The following is a 19,868-nucleotide window of genomic DNA, read 5'->3' on the forward strand; positions in this document are numbered from 1 at the left end:
TTCTTCCAGCTAATATCTAAACTGAAAACATATCCAAAGAGTATCTGTGTATGCTTATCATACCTGGGTAGAAATGGGAACTGGTTATGTTGGGAAGAAACAAGGTTTGTTTCAGAAAGTCCAGTTCTGCAGTGATAACCAGTCTAATTGTTTTTCATGATGGACTAAAGTGATGCCTGTAACATGATAATTCAAACTATACTTTGCTGACAGGTTTGTTTGTTTGTTTGTTTGTTTGTTTGTTTGTTTTTGGTGGTTTTTTTTGTTTTTTTTTGTGCAGTAGTCAGATGGTGGCTGCAGAAGAATCAATTCATTTTAAATGCATCCTAAGACACCTAAGCTCGATATTTATACTTTAACAAAACTTACTTCAGAAATAATCTGGAAATAGAAATATCTTCTTATAATCCTGTATATTCGTGCATAAAACCTACAGATAACCCATATCCCTTAAACTGTTCTCCTTTGAATACAAATCCTCATGCAGCCTGAACCTTCAAGTAATCCACAGCCAGGTTTTTTTCTCAGCTCCTGGCAAAGACTCCCTGCAAAGGGGGAAAGGGATAGAGAAGAAAGAGACTGTGGATCAGAAATAGCCTATGGCATATCAGAGGCCGGGAAACTATTAGAAAAGTCATTCAAACTTCCCCTTGTACTAACCACATACAGATGTATAATCACACTATTGCTCAAATATAAGACCATTTTCGTAGAGAACTTGTGGGTCACATCTATGACAATGTGAAAAATAGAAAATAAAACATTACAGAAATCTTTGCAATCCAAACACAAGCCAGGGATTGGGTTCCTTTAGCTGAGTTTGCACAAATTTCGTATCTCGAGACGCATGTGAATGTGAGAATATTGCAACACAGAATATCAACTGACAAAAGGATTTTTCAGTCTCTGTAATGAAAGAACTGCTTGGATAGACTTATTCTATAATGCAGCCTCAACATTTTTGTTCTTGAGTTGAATACTGCAAATAAGATCAAGATCTTCAGTTTATAGTAATCACCTTGTGTTCAAAGCGGTATCAATAGTACCCATTAGTAGCGCTAAGGGAATCTCCAAAAGTTTTTTCTTTTTTTTTTTTCTTTTTTTTGAGTCCTCAATTCTCTCAGTTCCTGCATATTTCAATTTGTATTGAAGTTCCCCAGACTTGGTAAGAGCAATTGGCACTTTACATGGACAGGAACTCTTCCGGAGTTTGCATTCAAGTTCTCAAGTTATTCAGGGCAAAAGCAGCCCCTCGGCTCTGAGCTGAGGGAGAGTTGAGTTGGAGCAGCAAGAAGCGCAAGCTCAGCATTTTTCAGGAGCTGGATGTTTATCTGTTTCTTGAATTGTGCTGAGCACATCAGTGTCCACGACTGATTAATGAGAATTACATATAGCTATGTTGATCCAGATCATTTTGAACTCTTAAATGCGCAATAGGTTGGTAATTCCACGAGGTAGACTGCTTGTTTTCTGGGATCTTTCATAATGCCTGTTCTTTACTTAGGACAGAAATAAAGCCAGCAAAAAATAGCACTTTTCTGCCACCTTTAGGGTTTATATGTTTTTTAGTGTTACTCAGAAGCTGGAAAGAAAGTGATAAAGTCATATATTTCTTTCTGGTGTAAAAAAGGCAATGTGGGTATGTTCAAATAGCAGATGGTCCAAAACTCCAAGTTGATATGAAATGCACGTTTTGAATGATATCATGACACACTGAGTCTAATTCTGCCTTCCTACCCTGTTTCATATTTGGAACTCCACTACTGTCAGAATTTCTACGGTGGAAACCACTGCAAGCTAGAGGGCACGTCAGACCCATGACTCATATTTAAACATTATTTTTATTATTTTGCATCTATTGAGTGCACAAAGATCTTGGTGTTTTTTTAGATATTCTCATATGAGAGTGGCAGACTTCATTAAATTAAACACGCACAATTCTTTCTCCCAGAAGCCTGTCATTTTATTTCTTTCTGTCATTTCTCTTTCAAACATACCTGTGTGTGCTTTTTTAAAGGAGCAGGGCTTCATCAGTCATCTAGGTCTAAGAGCGATATTTTTATTTCTGATAGTGGGGAGATGAGATTTGACAGAGACTCACTTAAGTGGATTCAGGCCAATGCCTAATTAATGTGACATCAACACAGCCTTGCAAAAATGTATGAAACATAATTGTGCCTGTCAACTTATAACAGTCTCATTCACGGCTGCAAGCTGAGGTTATCAAGGCCCATGTTTGTTTGTTTTTTAGCACCTTCATCTTTCCAGTGGTGCTTGAGTAGACACAGGCAGTTTTCTAGTCAAAGACTTTATTTGCTGTAAAATGTAGTCTCAACTTATCCAGAATTTACTTGCAAGAGCCCATTAATTTTTTTTTGAAATTTTCTACAGAAAAGAACACCCTACTGGTGCTTCCAGAAAGGAAAATCAATCCAGTTTTCTGAGTGGATTATTTTATTTTGACTTTATTTGTATTCTATTCTACTTGTAAATTTTAAAGGTTAAAGAAATTTCTGAAATGGAAATAAAACAGTCTTGTGCCCAATATTCTTTTTTTTATTTTTTTTTTTCAGGAAAAATTAAACAATCTTGTGATTGATGGAAAACTATTCTCTATTGGTTTGTTCTGGTTCAATAAGCAAAGCAAAAATCACTTGTTTACACAATAGCAGATTTAATGTAATATATGCAAATCATTTACAACAAAAACACGTAAGAATACAAAAAATACAATAATGCCATTACAGCTCTACATCTGCCACTCTGCAATCATTGCATAATTACAGTAGATCTAGACAAAGAAACTGATTTTATTTTGTACAGAGTACATTTTACTGTTAATACAACAAGACATAATACAACAGCTTTGAGCAATAATGATCTGAAACACCATTATTATTTTCTGCTATCAGTTTTAGTTATGCAGTCCCACCAAGATTAACCCATCCTCTCACTGAGACATGTTTCTAGACGCGTGAATTAATCTAATGGATTGAATTGTTTGGAGCACGAGCGGTAGCAGAAAATAAAACCTCAGTGGAGAAGTTGTAAAGACATACTCGTTGCTGAGCAGGTAAATAGGTCTAGATTGATAACGACATCACCATCTTATCTTCTGCAGGCACCCCAACAATTTGTGTCACTGTCTGGGCAGTGCTGAGACTTCACTTTGATGATACTGGGTACGTACCACCACGTGAGAAATCGTTTCACGGGCGTTCAGCACGATGGCAAGGATGGAAGAGAAATCTAGTGATCAGAGCACAGGACTGAGATTAATTTCTCAGCCCACTTCTGACACTGTTTTGGATATGCACATAGCTTAGGCCCGTATTCAGTCCAGAGTGCTTTCTTGTGCAGCTGCATAAATAGCCATAATCCAGTGTTTATGTTCTTATGCCACCAGTGACCTCGTTGAAGCAGATATAGGCATCTACAATGCAAACACGCAGCTGGCCCTCAGCTCCCTGCTCAGTGAAGTTAGTGGAGTCCACCACAAGGTTCATCTCATCCTAAAATAGCTGTCAGGTGAATCACACCTGTGTTTGCCTCCTTCTCTCCAACTGAGAATGAAGGAAGGTGACGGTGACAAGCTCAGTTGTAGAAATCACTGAAGATAGCTCTGAGGAGGTGAGTGAATTCCACACGAGGAGCTGCTGAGCTTAGATTTACAAAGGCAGCTAGGAGTTTAGTCTGCAGGTCTGCAAAGATCCTGTATCCTTTTCTGAAAGACCTGAAGGAAAGACTGCTACCAAGATGGTCACACACATCCCAGTAGTCAGTAGACTGACTGGTATGACAGAACAGCAGACACAGCTGGTAGGAATGAATGTGTAAATAAACTCTGAACATCAGCCAAACTTAGCAATGTTTGCTCTCGAGAGATTATGTCTGAAACTGCTCAAATCATAGAAAAATTGATGAGGAATAAGGGGGGTTGAATAAAATTTGGAAAATTTGGCAGTGGTCGTTGGAAAACCTTGATCTGAGTGAAAGGTAGCATTATGTACCCAAGTCGCATTTCCATGGGACTTCAGCTCACATTTTAACTTCCCCTTATATTAGAGATCTGGGGATCCAAAATTTGCAAAAGGCTCACAGTTCTGTTAGGTTTTCTTCATCCTCTTTCTTTTATGGTCTTTTTGGAAGGTACATAAAACCCTTCCTCCACAGAGGATTCCATTACTTTGACCCAATGTTCTATTTTGACATTAAAACAAATTAAAGCACTTATTTCCATGCAAAACAAGCCAGAAACCCCTGTTGTGTCATTATTATGATTACAACACTGGTCCTCAATGCATTAATTTCTCTGAGGAGTCCAAACAGTCCTTGTGCTTTGCGGGTAGGGGGAATATCTCACAGAAGGAAAAAGGGGGGGGAAAAAAAAACAAAAAAACCCTCTCCTTTCTTTTAGAAGAGCTATTTAGCATGCAACACATTTAGGCAGATTCTAGCTGAGCGTCTCAGTGGTTACTTTTTAAAAATCAGTGAGCATTGTTCTGGGGGTGGAGGAGAAGCCAGCATGAGCCTGAAAACATTGCAGAAATTACAGAACTGGGAAACCACAGTCACAAAGGGATGGACTAAAATATAGACTCTGCGTCTGAGTCGCCTCTTGCTCACTCCTTAAAAAGCTGGCAGAGCTCCCTTGACTTCAGCTCCTGATTCATATCGCTGCAAGCGACAGGTCTGGGGAGATAAATGCAACTGTCTGTTTACCCGGAGCTGTGCTGCTGAATTAAATGGAGTTATTCCAGACGTCCACCAGAGAGGTAACAGAGATCAGACTCTGTCCTTTTCAAATGGAAATGACATGCGTCCTCCCTCCCCCATCTCACTGGCTTCCTGCCCTTCGCCCCTCCTGAAAAAGCATCCTATGCTCCTGACCTCCACCATAGCAAGACATCGGTAATGAAATTAGAGAGCCTGTTTACGTAGTGCAGCTTGTTGGCTGATCTTACAGACTGCTTTGTTTTGCACTGCTTATTTTTATTTTTCCTCCTGATCATGTTTGTCTAAGGAGAAGGTGGTGTTTCTTCCACCGCATCCATCCAGTAGACCTCACAGGGCCCGGACCAAAGAAGTCCTTAAAAAAGGCTTTGTGTGGCTTCACTTGACTCAGTGTTGACATCTACAAGGCTGAAACTGTCAGCTGAGCTTTTTGGGAAGGCACCCTGTAAAAGGACAGGAATAGGTCAAAGAAGAGGAATAGGTATTTCTGGGGAATGATTTGTCTCTTCCTAAAGTACTCATTTAAAATGCGGAAAAACATCTGCACGTGCTGATTTGTCCTCATTGGGGTCCAGGGTAACTAGCTGAGTTGTAGATGTCTTCAACATAGATGACTGAAATTATAGCAGGTAGATTCCACCCCTTTTAATTTCACATTTTGACATGGACAGATTGTTGTATAATGGTGCCTATTTATATGGCTAAACTAATATTAACGTTTGCCCAGATTCTTCTCAGGAATGGTCAACTTGCTAAAGAATTTCAGGGTAGGATTAATGTGTGTCTTAAGCCAACAGGCTGAGCTTTGCAAATGATGGGGAATTTTCAGCAGTAGCCACCTGATTTAGAAATGTGCACCAAGATTTTCAAAAATAATTGGTGATTTTAGGTGCTTTTGTTTTGTGTCATACAACTGTAGATGACTGAAAAGAGCCTGATTTCCAGACAAGGGGTAAGAAGGGAGGTACCCTGCCTCTGAACTTTTGTCCCCTTTCAAATATTTCAAGTTGGGCATCCAAAATGAGGTAACTCAAAAATGTTACTTTACATTTGAAAATCTCATCCATCAGTCCAATAGATTTTGGCGGGGAGGTGAGGGGCTAAGTGTCTAGGATTTGCAGATAGAAGGAAAAATATGTGATTTTGTGTGGTTTTGACCTCCCATCTCTAAATTTCCTCTCTTCTCACTTACGCCACCACACATACACTTACTGTTTGTTTTATCGGAATCCAATAAGATATTGCATTTATAAGTGCAGAGGAAACTGTTAAACCAGACCTCACTCAGCTGCTTGGGATTTCTCTTACACGTGCTCAGGTGCTGGAACTTTAGCTCTGAATCCTCACACTTATACATGTATATAGTCTTTTTTAAAGTTAGGGGTTTTCACTTTTCCATGAAATACTGCCAGACTGCCATTTAAATGACATAAAATTTGCATTAAGCTCTCATAAGATCAGCAGTGCTTTATTCCCATATGTTCTTTCAAACTGTTATTTGGCACCTAACAATGCACCATGACAACTACTGCTAGGATTTCTGGCTGTTGTCCCAGTGGGAGGGAAACCCTCCTTCTCAAAATTTCAGGTACAAAGTAGACATTTTTATGGGATTTCATGTTTTCTAGAAGGGAAGAAAGTGGGGATGAATGAAAGAAAATTTGTAGCTGGCAAATGTTTTAATTACTCAAGAGTCGTAATGAAAATACTGTGTGGGGCAGCGAATAAGATTTTTTTCATCATTACTATTTGTCTAGCTTTAAAAATATACTAAGGCTGAAAACATATATATGTATATATATTTACATACATATATATGTATAACTTCCTCTCATTTGCTTTCTCTACAAATGAATGTCCAAATGAACCTATATAAAATAAACTTCAACAGAAGCCTCTAGTGAATCTGAAGGAAGATTTTAAATGCACAGGTAGAAATGCTATTTGAGTTATGATCAGTTGCTACTGACAATTTGAAAGCTGACACAGGAGCTAACTCCATCTTCTCTACAGGACTTGAACTTTCTCAGATGAATCCCTGTTCTTTGGTATGACTTCCCACCCAAAGACTGGCAAACCATTGCTATACGTAAATACGATCAGCTTCTAGTCCATCCTGGTGTATTAGATATGTACTGGAGTCCTTACATCAGAGACAGAAACCTGCATTTGTATCTGTTAATCTTGGGCATGTGATTTGGACATCAAACTTAGGAATATCCAGTTCTTACCCTCTGAGGCATCCCTGTCTTTTTATCCCCTCCACAGAGCTGCTTGGGTTGCCAGATTCTTAACTAAAGTGTCTCAAATAAAAGTCTGAGATCATCTGGGCCTAAAGGACAGATTTTCAAATATAGTGTCTGAAGATACAGAAGCATGCACAGGGTTTTTTTCCAAAATGTCTAAACTGTTTAGCAACTTAAGACACAGAAGTAGTGCTGAAATTGCCATTTTTAGATGTTTGGGGTTTTTTTAGATAAAGGCTGTAAAAGAAAGCTACACCAGGGAGAGACTAAGGAGTTACTACCTTTTGAATCCAAATAAAGTAGTTTAGGTACAAGATCAGCCTCCCTCTCTCTTCCTCCTCAGAAATTGTGGTAATTTTATTAATTTCCTTGTCATAGCTTCATCTTTTTCTTTCCCTCTCTTTCCCCACCCCATTCTTTCATTCGTAATTGCAGCTGCTGGGACATGAATGACAACACTGCCTTATGGTGGGTGATCAAAGGTCCTGTGGTTGGATCAATCATGGTAAGTAGCACTCGGAGGAGACATTTCTTCAGTGCTTCTGAGGGGGAAGGTAGGATCAACTTCTAACAGCTTTACAACTATGCTGCATCAGCTGTGCTGCACTAATCAACAGCTTGTCTGAATGTCCACGATTTCCCATGCAAAATGCCAGGCAATTCCATTCCTATAAAGAAGGTTAAAATACCAGCTAAATGGTGTTGCATTAGTGGCAAGCAAAGAGTACTCAAACAAGGAGTTATTCAGCTGCTTAAACATAGACACCAAATGCCATAAATAAGGCCATAGGCATTTGCATGGGGTTGGCAGATATGACACGGGATATATGGGAGTCCTGTGTCGTTTGGAATGGCAGCTGAAGGCCAAATGGGATACCTCAGGGCATTTGAAATGACACTAGATGCCATGGTCTAGGAAACCGAATTGCATCTTTAAGATGGAATTCATTTTGCAGCTAAATTTATTTTAGGTTGTATTAGGTTTATATTAGTATTGTGGACACAGTAGAAGGTGTCCAACTGTCAGCAAGTATCTAAGCTTTCTTCAGTTGATGGAAGCCTTGGGTTTGACTCAAATGACTCTCAATGCCTATGTATGGACAACTGAGATGCTCTGAGATATCCTGCTTGGCCTTAAGCTGCTGTCCCAAAAGAATATGGGAATTTCAAATGGTATTGGATTCCTCCATTTAGGAAATTAAATTTGTCCCTTAGTCAAAATGGTTAGTGCCAATCTAAAAAGTTCTTTGGATTACTACATATAGAGGTCTACTTTTGGGCACACTGAATTGCTCTCTAGACTCCGGTGAAAGTATTGGCCAGGTTTCCATTCACTGTTGAGAGAATTAGACACGCAGATGACAGATAGCTATATACATGTAGGTGCCTTCATCAGGTGTGCTGCTTCTCCACTTAAGGACTTGGGCATCTCTTTAAAGAACAGCTACCTTCACAGGCATCAAACATTAGAGCAATCTAGCAAGGGAGTCATGGGCTTCTCCATCCGTTTGTAGTCTTCAGATCCAGAAGAAAAATGCTTCTGATAGAGATGGTGACTCTGACAGAGATGCTTTAGTTTATTGGCCTCTTTACAGGATTAAAAGGTTGCATATCTGTGTTTTGTAAGAGACCAGCTTAAATTTTATAGTGTTTTCTTCTAGCCTTAAGAAATTATGGAGTCAGTGACAGCCAAATCTGAAGCCAAAATATCAAAATAAATTGTTTTTACTCTTCACCTCTAAAGCTTTAAAACTGTACCTATAATGAGATGATGTTATGAAGGAGCAGATGCCCAGGATGAGACAAAACAAGAAGACATGTAGAAGATCATAAAAACAAGACATTAGAGTCCATGCCATCTTGGGACAGATTCAGCCAAGAAAAGGAAAAGTGGCAAAACATGGGATTTTCAGCCAAGGGAAGACAATAAATTGTCGCTGAAGCAACCGCTAATGGCTGTTGTTAGGCTGCGAGATGCCTTAGTTCAGAGTATGAGAATTAAAGATACTCAATACCTCCTACTACTGAGATCTTTGTTGCATGGTTTTGATGTGCAGGGATCTTTCTTTTTCTTCCTTGTAATGGTTGGCAATAACAAATGTTGAAACCTTTTGGTTTATGTTTGTCTTACCTGGTGCTTGCAACCAGACACGTTCTTCCTTATTTTGGCTTGTATTTTTGCCTGGAAAGGGGGCAATATGCCCTTTGTAAAGTTATCCCATTACTCCTGACCCTATAGAGCTCCTAGGGTGAAGTCTGGAGAAGAATAAGGCCATAGAGACATGAAGTCACCATGAATGTCTCATTCTCATACTTTAAAAAAATATAGCATTGTCATCATTTTTTCCTTTCTTTTTCCCCTAGATAAACTTTGTGCTTTTTATTGGCATAATTGTGATACTTGTACAGAAACTCCAGTCACCTGATATTGGGGGCAATGAATCCAGCATTTACTTGTAAGTACGAAAAAAACAGTGATCAATTCAGATCTCTAATATACACATAGGAAAAAAAAATCCAAAAAAGACAACTTGGCTGAGTTCATTTGACTTTTGGAAGAGTCACAGGACTTATTAACATGCTTTGATTGATTTTTACTTTTTTTTTTTTTCTTTCAAATTCAAAAGCCACTAAAATGCATTTTAGTGTCGGCTTTTATCTTTCTTTAAAGAGCCTGGAAAAAAAAAGGATAAATATGAATGCTAATTCACAGGTCAGTTGTCTGGAAATTAACATACTGACCAGGCTTAAATATTATTATATTCATAGGACAGTCTGCTGTGCTTCATACGTACGAAGGGCATGATCCAAAGTTCACTGAAAGCTATAAGATTTGATGAAAGGATTTCATGAACTTTGGACCAGACTCCAATTTAGGAAGATCTCCTGAAGTTACATATGTTCCTATTGCTGGTAATTTTGAATCCATTCAACATAAGCTACATAAGTCCCCCACATACCCAGAATTGCTTAAAACCTTACAACAGATCTTTAAATTTTCCATTTTAAAGGTTTTAAAGCTTTGTTTGTGGTTTACTTCACCATTTTTTTAAAGCTGATGATGTTTTAGTTAGTTTCCACCTCATTATAGGACCGAGGTTGGCAGCTTGAGAAGGTTGTCATTCACACCTGTTTTGAATGTAAGCATTCATTCTGCATATAACAATAATTTTATCATTATTTTTTATAACTATGGAAAGCTGCAGCACATTTTGGTGTTTTCTTGTCTTTGCAGCCTAAACACCACACACATTTGCTTTAGCAATTTTTTATAGGCTGTAGCAATTTCTAGCACTGGTAAACATAGCTAAGACTATGTTTTTTTGATTTAGCACTGGCTTCCCTCCCTAGTAAAGAAAAATCCAAGGTACAAAAACGTTAATTAAAAATAAAATATATCAAGGTAAAGTAGAAGGCCCTTATTATGCAGGGCTAGTTTTTGAAATGATATGTCTGGGGATCAATTTCACTCTATTATACCCATAGTATAATTGTGTGATCATTCTAAATGACCATTTTCAGGTAAAAAACTGTCCTCCAGCTGCCTATTTTTCCCTCCCTTTCTTGCTAGTGTCTCATTTATATTTGCATGAAACAATAACATTTTTCTGCATCACCGTTTTCCTCTCCGCAGTCAGACATCCACTCCCTGAAAGTATTTCCCTTGAAGCTTGCTCTAAACTGTGTTTCCACAGACATAGATAATTCTGTAAATTCATTCTGCAGGTGGACATTTCTCGGAAATATAGCTCAGGAGAAAGCGTAGTGAATAGGTTAACTGTCTCCCCTGCATGGTTTGCCTATGGTTTGCATGAAGACTTCCCATGTATGTGCTTCTGGGAAGTCGTCCCCTGGGTCTTAGATTGTGATTAACCCCCAAGATGTGCAGAGCTAGTTCTTATTACAGCCTGCTAAGAGCATGTTTGGTGTCTGCTGCACATCTGTCACATATGAAGCAAAGCATGCCTTAAATTCCAATGATCTGACGAGGCTATAAAACATCCTTGCCATTTTCTGATCAATATGGTGACTGGGTTTTACTGATATTTTTCCTATGTGTATAGTTAGCAACCAAAACCAAGAGAAAACATCATATTTTCTGTTTCATTCGCTGCCATTATTTTTCATATTTCTTTGCAACTTTATAAATGGGTGTGTATAAATTGATCTTGCATTTATGTATGTGTTACGAAGTGGAGTGTTGTTTATCCAAACAGTTTCAGCAACAGAAATGTCACACTGAAACGACAAAAATAAATGAAAAGAATAAGTCTGTACAGACATACACCAGGCATAGGAAGTATTTATGCACACATATTCTGTAAAAAGAGAGCTGTTGTAACAGAGGAAAAAGATAGATCATAGCGTGGTTATGTCACCATATTGAAGTCTCTGTGGCACTTAGACTGTGGTCCATATTAAGCATTTTCCATGTCCCGTTTTGCTGTTTCTAACTATTAAATGCTTAAAACTCATTTCTTTATCACACAAATATGCAAAATACAGATCAAATAGTCCTTGCTTAGTAGACTGATAAACCCCAAACAAGATGCATGCTCATAACTACTTGTTTGAGCCTTATCTCTTTATGCTAACGGACTGTTTTGAGAATCCCGTTGTTAAATTCAAACATGCCAAGTTAAATGAGAATGCCTCCCCGTTCTCAGCCTGAAACCACAGACATTATTGGCATGAAGAAAAAGAAAAAAACAAAGAAAGCATTGTAGCAAAGTGCTTGTCCCAGCGGTATCCAGCTGGACACTATAGAATTCAACAGTATCACAGTCTTTATAATTAAAAAAAAAAACAATGCAGTTTGATCCCACTCAAGTCATGCCATTAGACCAAGCTCTTCATCCAGGTCTTTATTCCACAACAAATTTAAATACTTCACCATTAGTATATGAGACGAACCAGTCACGGTTCAGAAAAGATGCTCAGCCCATTTCCAGATGTAATAGCATATGATCTCTGCAGCTGTGACTGTGGTTTACACTGGTGTCACTCTCTGGAACCACCCTTTATCTGGAAGTTTCATCGCCTTGTCTGAGCCTCCACCATCAGATGAGTGCTTGTCACTGAATCCACTTCAGTACAAAGTCATAGAGGATAACTTAAAATTTCCGCAGTTGTTTAATTTACACCAACTGTCTTTTTACTCATGGAGATAAAAGATATTCACACAATCCCTTGCTGCTTCTTCAGCGTGAGGGTAATACCTGCAAATCAGGTGGTAAGAAACTGGAATGGGAGTTTTGCGACTTTTGTAGTGATTAGATGCCTGTGTGTCCATTGGACTAGAAGGAGGCACATGATGAAATGCTTTGTTGCCTCAGAGTCTTCAAACACTAGAAATTCATAAGATTATGTTGAAATTTGACTCCTCACTCCAGATAAATTGCCTATACAAAGCCTACAACCAGGTTCTGAATTAATGTAGCAATGGTTAGAAACCACTTGTGTTGTTTGCTATACCAGCAATACTCTTTCCACACTTGTGCAAACCACCTGTAACTCAAAAATTCCAGTTAAAAAAAAAAACAAAAAAAAACACAAAAAACCCAAGGAAACAAATAAAAAAACCACAAGCTCAGACACAAAAACTTGGTTATTGACTTTGAAGAGGATTTATTTTCTCCGTATCTGTATGATACGCTGTTAGGTACAGGCCCTTTTATTGACGAATTTCGTTAGGAAAATCTGTACATAGTTCTGTTTTGTAGACAGTACGGTCATGATTCTGCAACTCGCTTAAGCCTGTATGTTACTTTACAAGCCTTAGGGATGTGCTTAAATCCAAAGATTCATTATATATCGTTACCACAGTGCATTCATCATTAACAATCCCCTCTACCAAAGTTAGCTGCAAGCTATGACAGGAACACTGCAGAAGAGTGCACTACCGGGGAGCTGATGCTTAATTAATATAGGGTAGCCACTAGAGATTGCAAGATTTGATTTTTTTTTAAATAAAAATAATGTGTACAATCAGCAGCACAATGTTGAGTGCTTTACTCCCATTAAAATATATATATTTATATATATCAGGCATTCTCCCTAAATAACCTTCTTGATGATCATTATAGGTAATAGCCTTTGCCTTTAGGCTGACACAATCTTGGAAACGTTTAGCTAATTCCTAACGATTGTCTACAGCAGTCAAATGCTTTAGTGATTGTTACTTTCCATTTTACCAGCCTGTATGTTCAGTCATTCGTTACCAGTCTCATGCCTAAGCAATCTTTCATCCCACATTGAGTTCCCCTTTGAAACTGCCTGCATGCTGCCGATCCCATTTCAGATTGAATGGCTCAAAATGTGTCAGATCCTGAGAGAACAATAACTCTGTAGTGATTTTAGTGATGGTTTAGATAGAAACTCCCCCTTATGGTTGAAATGCCTAGGTTTAGATTCATCAAAAATGTCTAAGAAGTCAAGGTAGGAATTAAAGAGAAGAAAAAGAAAATAAAAGCCATCTTTGCTAAAGTTCTTTTTAATTTTAAGAGTCTTTTTTCGTTTCTATTTATTTTTTCCCTGAGAACCTTTAACAGCTTTCATATTTCCTCCCAGTAATCATCACAATCATTATTTACTTCTTAGAGTTGGCAGTGAATGGCCAAAGGTGCACATTGCATACTTTTTTTTCTTGGACCATGTTCTGTTTTCAGTTAATCTTGTGTCAGTCCTGAATAGTTCCGCTGAGTTAAGCATCAGCCCAAAGCAAACCCAGCAATGCAAATGCAACAGATTTTAATCTGAATGAGAAGTTCCAGACAGATTTTACTTAACATGCTTCCAGATCGAATGCATGCTCTGCCTCACTCTTGGAAATCTCTAGTTGTGCAGTTTGTAAACACTTTGAACAAGCAGTAGGTTATTCAGGGCCACTGTTACACCATAGGGTGAAAGCCGAGAAGCACCTAGCAGAAGTCCCTAAATCCAAAGTGCACTCACACTTCTGTGGATATTCACAACCCTACCATGGATGGCTCAGCACAAAGCAGGTCACGTCGAGCCCACATTATTTGCACATGCTTTCATGCATCAGTCCCTGAACTGGAGTTGAAGTTAATACTAATAACTAATAAAACAGTTAGTAAGTTTATCCTCCAAGATATCATTACATTTCTTGTGAGAAACCCAGCCAATAGTGTGTAACATGACATGTCGGAATCTGCTTTCAGGCACCCTGGTTTTGGTTCAGATGTTGTAGAGGGAGTACATTCACTCAAAAAAGTCATATTCCTATAGAAATGCTTACACAAAGTTAACCTCCAGGCTATTATTTTCACAAGCACTGTTGCTTTGCTGAAAGCCTCATTGCAGAGAGAAGAGCATCTAAGGTTGTCACTACCATAAATCACTATAGTAAATATGTCCGTAGGTATGCATGATGTAGATGCATGCTGGAATAATCCTTAAAACTAAAAAGACGCACACGTCTCCATCAAGCCTTTGCTTATTCATCCATTAGCAAGGATCAAAGCATATTTGACTGAAAAAGCTTTTTCTTTTTTTTTCTTCAACTTAACGCGCATAGTGTAACTTGGGAGGGGAAGGCTTGTTTCTGCTTTTGCTTTAACAGATTCTTCATCCTTAATCTTGTATCACATGTTGAAAACTCAAAGAAAAGAAAACAAACCCCACATATATCTAGCTAATTCAGGTCTACGTCATTCCTCCAATCAGCATCTTGCTGGAAAGAAAGGAGAAACATGGCATATATCATAGGTAGGTATGATTTTACATATGGTGCAACCTAGAGGGTTAGGGCAGCAGAAGCAATGTTCTAACACAAGTGTTTTGGTAAACAACACTCCTCTGCAGTTCACCTACAAAGTCACTGGACACGCAGTGATTCATTCTGCTACCGCTTTGTCTTGCTGCAAGTGCTCAGACTACCGGCATTAATAAGTATCGCCAGGGTCTTCACGGCAAAAGTCTCATTTCCGACAAGAAAATGGCAGATGTTTGATGAATGGTGTATTCGTTAGCACGGCATTTTGACTTCTTAACCCCAGGTGTTACGTTGTATGAGGTACTATCAGAGTGCTGGAATGTCCACTAATCCAGCAATGAAAGGGACTCGTGTCCCCAGTCTAATCCTTTTCTATCACAAGAAAAGACAACGGAAAACATAGGCAATGAACATCTGGCATCAATGCATGATCAGCAAGGTCCTAGTTCTCATTCCTAAGAAATACTAGGAAAGCAGATGCTTGTTACTTTGATTATTTTTAAGATTAACCATTGCTGAATTTATATAATAGTCTAGAGAATATGTTCTCACTCACAACTACTATACTTCCCATTTACATTTCCCAAGACAAATTATTATTTTTTTGGATGGGTTTGGGTGTGGGTTTGATTCTTCTTTTTTTTTTAGTTTTGGGGGCTGGGAGGGGGAAGTTTAGTTTTAATTTGTGCCAAATCTTTTCAATTAGGGATTGGGGGGAAAAAAAGTATGTCTTAGGAATGTAAGATCATGTAGGCTGTAGTATCATAATTAACAAGAATATAATTACACAGGGATTTATTTATTTTCAGAGAAAGTGCCTGAAAACCCTAGCCTGCTTTGATTACTTATCTATAGAATTGCTGTGGTCTCACTTACTGTAAATCGCATCGACTCACAATATTTAGTGTTTTTATAGTGCTCCTCTGAGCTCTTATTCCCAATGAACAGCTGATGGTCTGATGTACCAGACGGGGGCTACACAAAATCACCGCAGGTGCCTGCAGCAAGTACAGGAACTTGAACTTACATTTTCTAATGTCAAATCTAGCTTCCTAACTTCAAGGTTGTCCTTTCATCTGGTATGCATCTTTTTTATTCTTATAATGATGGTGGGAACATGCCTAAAACTATGTCCACCTTGAATGTGGTTTTGTCATTTCATGGTTAACTTGCTAGAGGGATATTCCAGAAGAGGGGATCTATATTTTTAAAGGAAATTCCATGCATTTACAATGACATACCAGTGCTTTACTAGAGCTTTGGCAGGCTCTGATCTTTAAATCATTGATCACAGCACATAACTTCTTTCTTGTAGTTACAGGATCAGCTGTGATGTATGCAATGTTAACAGGTGTTCTGCTTCTGTTATTTCAAAAACCTTAGAAAGTGGTTAGCCTGTAAGTCTCTTGTCATAGCCTTAACCTGAACAGGAGATACCTGTACAACGGAGACTGATTGCTGTTATTTTCTATTTTGAAATAGTAATGAAAAATAAGATGACCCTGTCTTTAAACACTATTTGTGCACATTGCTGTAAAGTATCTTTATGGGCAATTTCATGGTTTCAATGAATGTATGGAGAGAGAAAAGGATATAACTGTGATTTATATGTGATATGTGAATCAGTTCACTTTTTTTTAAAATGAAGGATTTAAAACCTAGTATTCATAATTAAGAGTTCTCTAACGGTGACTCAGATCTTCCACTTGAATCCATTACAATCTGCGTCAGCCTTAAAGAATGAAATTCTCCGTCCACAGACTATGTACCAAATTAGCAAAAGCCACAGATTTTTTTTTTTTCATCTGTTAGAAAAGCAAGCCATGAACTGGAAAAGAACATGTTTGCATTAAAAGAGAAGCCACTAACAGACTTAGTTAGACTTTGGTCCTTTTCAAGAAAAATTAAGCAGATGTGCCAGTCAGTGAGGGAGAAGACATTGCCATGTCAGATTCAACAGTGAGCTGCTCTTTATAGGAATGTTCCTCCTGGATTTTTAAGAACAAACAGTAAGGTGAAGTTCAATACACTTTTAACATTTCCAGCAGGGGTTGGATTAGTCCTAACAGCTCTGTTTCAAAGGAGGTTTAGGCACCAAAAATCTAAGCAGTGTCTTCTAAATTCCTGTTGAAATATTAGTAGCATACGTCTGGATATTTAGGACCCAAATATCTTTGAAAGTCTGTACCTAAAAGCTTCTGTCTTGACTCCCATCATTGGTAAGGAACAGCTGAAGGCTCAAGCCAGTGTGATTTGTATGTGTGTTTTGTGTCCCATGCCTGGGCACCTGTGTAAATATAGGTTTATACATACATGTCCAATGTTTGAAGTGGTATACATACATAAAGTTATTCTATCATTGCTTTTTAAAGCACCTCACATACTTTAGCAATGTGCACAATAGAAAGGTTCTTACTTTAATTAGCAATCAACTTAAACTTAACCAAATTCTCTGTAATATTATAACTTGTCAAACCCTTGACTTTCATAATTAGCAAAAATGAAGTAGGATTCCTAAATAAAATGGAGAACAGATCTCCTAAATATATTCCTGAAGTCACTGCACTTCACCTAAGTAAATAATCCAATTTTGATCTACATTGGTAAACTTCAGCTGCCATTGAGATCAGCAGAACTAGAAAATGTTCCATGCTAAAGACCTTGTAACTTCATGAGTTATGATTTGGGTGCCAAGATTTCCAAAAGTAAGTAGAGATGGTATATCCTTTATCAGGACAGCTTACTCACTATGGAAGATAATCTCTGCAGTTTCTGAGATTCAGATCATTTTTCAGAAATCTCAAACTGAGAGCTAACTTGGGAGCATCCAAGTTGTCCATTCTGGCTGTTCTCCCTTTCCTTCCTGCATTGCTCATAACTATGTTAGTTGTTTTGCATGTATTGTTAGGCTGAAAGGGAGAGATTTTGAATTTTACTTGTCCCAGAACAGTTTCCCCTCTCATTTCCTGGAATCAGTTACTTAGTGTAAAGGTAAAAACGGAGTCAAAGCAATCGGTCATGCAGCAGTTGCTACTAGACTGCAGAGAATGGGGAATAATTCTGACATCTCTGATCTTAAACGTGCTTTGAATTTCCTTCAGAGCTTGCTGCACAGCAGTATTCATGGTCTTCCATTTCCTTTTTGCTACCATTCACATTTTGCATCTACCATACCGAGAACAAGAGGAGTTTAATTTCCCCTTAGTGTCTCTGCTTCTCCTTGTCATTGACTTCTTGTGCCTCACTTCAGCAACTAACATGCATCACATCCAGTGGTTTTGGTTTTATGTCTGAAGATTATTTGGAGGCGCTCTAAACAAGCACATATTCGTTAGAGGAATGGATGGGCCGAGAAAGATGGTGCTGTTGCAGTGCGGAAGGTTTTTTGATCTGGAAGGCTGAACTTCTTGCGAGGCTCTCACTAATGATATGCATGAAAGGAACTGTGTGATGTTGACTGGATAATTGGTAATTGCCTAAGAATAAATTCATTCTGCTGTGGAGATCATGGACACAAACTCAAAGGCCGCCAAATCACAGTGGTTTAATACTGAACTCAGCCTCAATGATGATGGTTTAAGCAAATGTGTTCTACCTCGTGTTTGGGACAATCTAAGACTGTGCATACAGCTCATATAATAGTCTAGTAATCCAATTGCTATGCATCTGTACCATTACTGAGAAATATTCCAAACCATAATTCCCCTCAGTATTTCCAGTGAAATCACTGGGATTGTTCATATGGTCGTAAGTCCGCAAGCCCAGGCCTTTGCAACTGAGGCAGCAATCTCATTTTTCATCAGAGAGGGTTAGAGAGGTGGGATGAAACTTGGACCACAGTCTGCAGGGATACCATGTAAAGTGTAAGGCAGGTGAGGCAAAACAAGCTAACTGAAGCCTCGGAGCTCCAAATTATATAAACACGGTGTAGCTACACCAATGGTGAGCTCTGCTGACTGACAGGGCTAAGACCTGTCTATAACATTTGAATGTCTACTTCTTGTGCCAGGCTGGGACAATAAATTCTCTGTGGGTTTTGTTTGTTTGTTTGTTTTAAGGACAGTGAGGCATAAGTTAATCACATTCTCTGATTTTTATGGCTGGATTTGAACATGCGTATTCTCCATTTCAAACAGCAAACCTAAATTCAAACTCATTTAAGAATATCACTTGGTGTAGTACATTTTTTCTCACTAAACATGCTACTGTCCTTTACCCAAAAGTTATGTTAATATACCTCCATCAGAATTATTCCATTATGCATGACAATAGACTATGCTCTGGGGTATGTGATAATAATCTAGTTTGTTAGAATAGGTTCTCCGGTGTTAATATATAGGAAAGGTAAGTATATGTAACATCGATGTTACAGCTCATTAAAAGTAGATCTTTGCTTGAATTATTTTTCTTTCTACCAACAGTTTTCTTCTCTAGAGTACAACTAAATATTAATCTTTACCTTTTCATTCTTTCATCCCTGCACACAGCAATTGCTTTCTCCTTCTTTGTCTGCCCATTCTATAGATGCCAACAAAACTGAAAATGACCAGTGTAGAGCTGATTTTTTGGCTTTGCTTGACCACTCATCTTCAAGCCTCAGTTCTGAGCAAAACTCAGGATTTTTGGACAAATAATTCCAGTTTTAATACATATTTATTAAATATTCATTTTCAAATGCAGCTATAGTCTGCAAGTGATAAGCCAGCCTCAGCCTCTGTGTAGGTGATGGTGGTTTCCTCACAGACACAGTTTCCATGTCAAATTCTAGCTATAACTATCATGCTAGATTTCAGTTATAATGGATTATATCTAAGTTTGGTGGAATTAAGATGTGCGCTTATGTAGAGTATTATACTGTACATCTTCTATAACATGGGAGCTTTGAAAAATCACAAAAGAACCTCATGAGATTTCCCACATGCCTTTCAGCTTTCAGCTTGAAGATGTTCTTTGACTTTGCCAGTACATAGATACCGAAAGTACAAATCTTCTTTGTGTTCCTCCAAATCACTGAAAAAAAAAAATCCACTGATCTGTGTAAGACACATCTACTCAGAACAAAGAAGAGAAAAACAAAACTGACCTCACATGTTAAACCAATAGAAGAGACCTTAAAGACCACAAATTCAGATGATAAATGACCTCTACTA

General features: G+C 38.2%; 1 protein-coding gene across 5 annotated transcripts in view; it reads left to right on the plus strand.

Moving 5' to 3' along the window:
• Positions 1-19,868, plus strand: part of ADCYAP1R1 (ADCYAP receptor type I) — a 149,432-nt gene that overhangs the window by 114,863 nt on the left and 14,701 nt on the right. For all 5 annotated transcript variants that reach the window (XM_067292002.1, XM_067292001.1, XM_067291997.1 and 2 more), the window contains 3 exons: positions 3,122-3,182; positions 7,416-7,485; positions 9,345-9,436. In XM_067292002.1, coding sequence (XP_067148103.1) covers positions 3,122-3,182; positions 7,416-7,485; positions 9,345-9,436 — 223 coding nt within the window. The remainder of the gene's footprint in view (positions 1-3,121; positions 3,183-7,415; positions 7,486-9,344; positions 9,437-19,868) is intronic.

This window comes from Apteryx mantelli, chromosome 2, assembly GCF_036417845.1.
Source record: "Apteryx mantelli isolate bAptMan1 chromosome 2, bAptMan1.hap1, whole genome shotgun sequence".
In the NCBI taxonomy this organism is placed as follows: Eukaryota; Metazoa; Chordata; class Aves; order Apterygiformes; family Apterygidae; genus Apteryx; species Apteryx mantelli.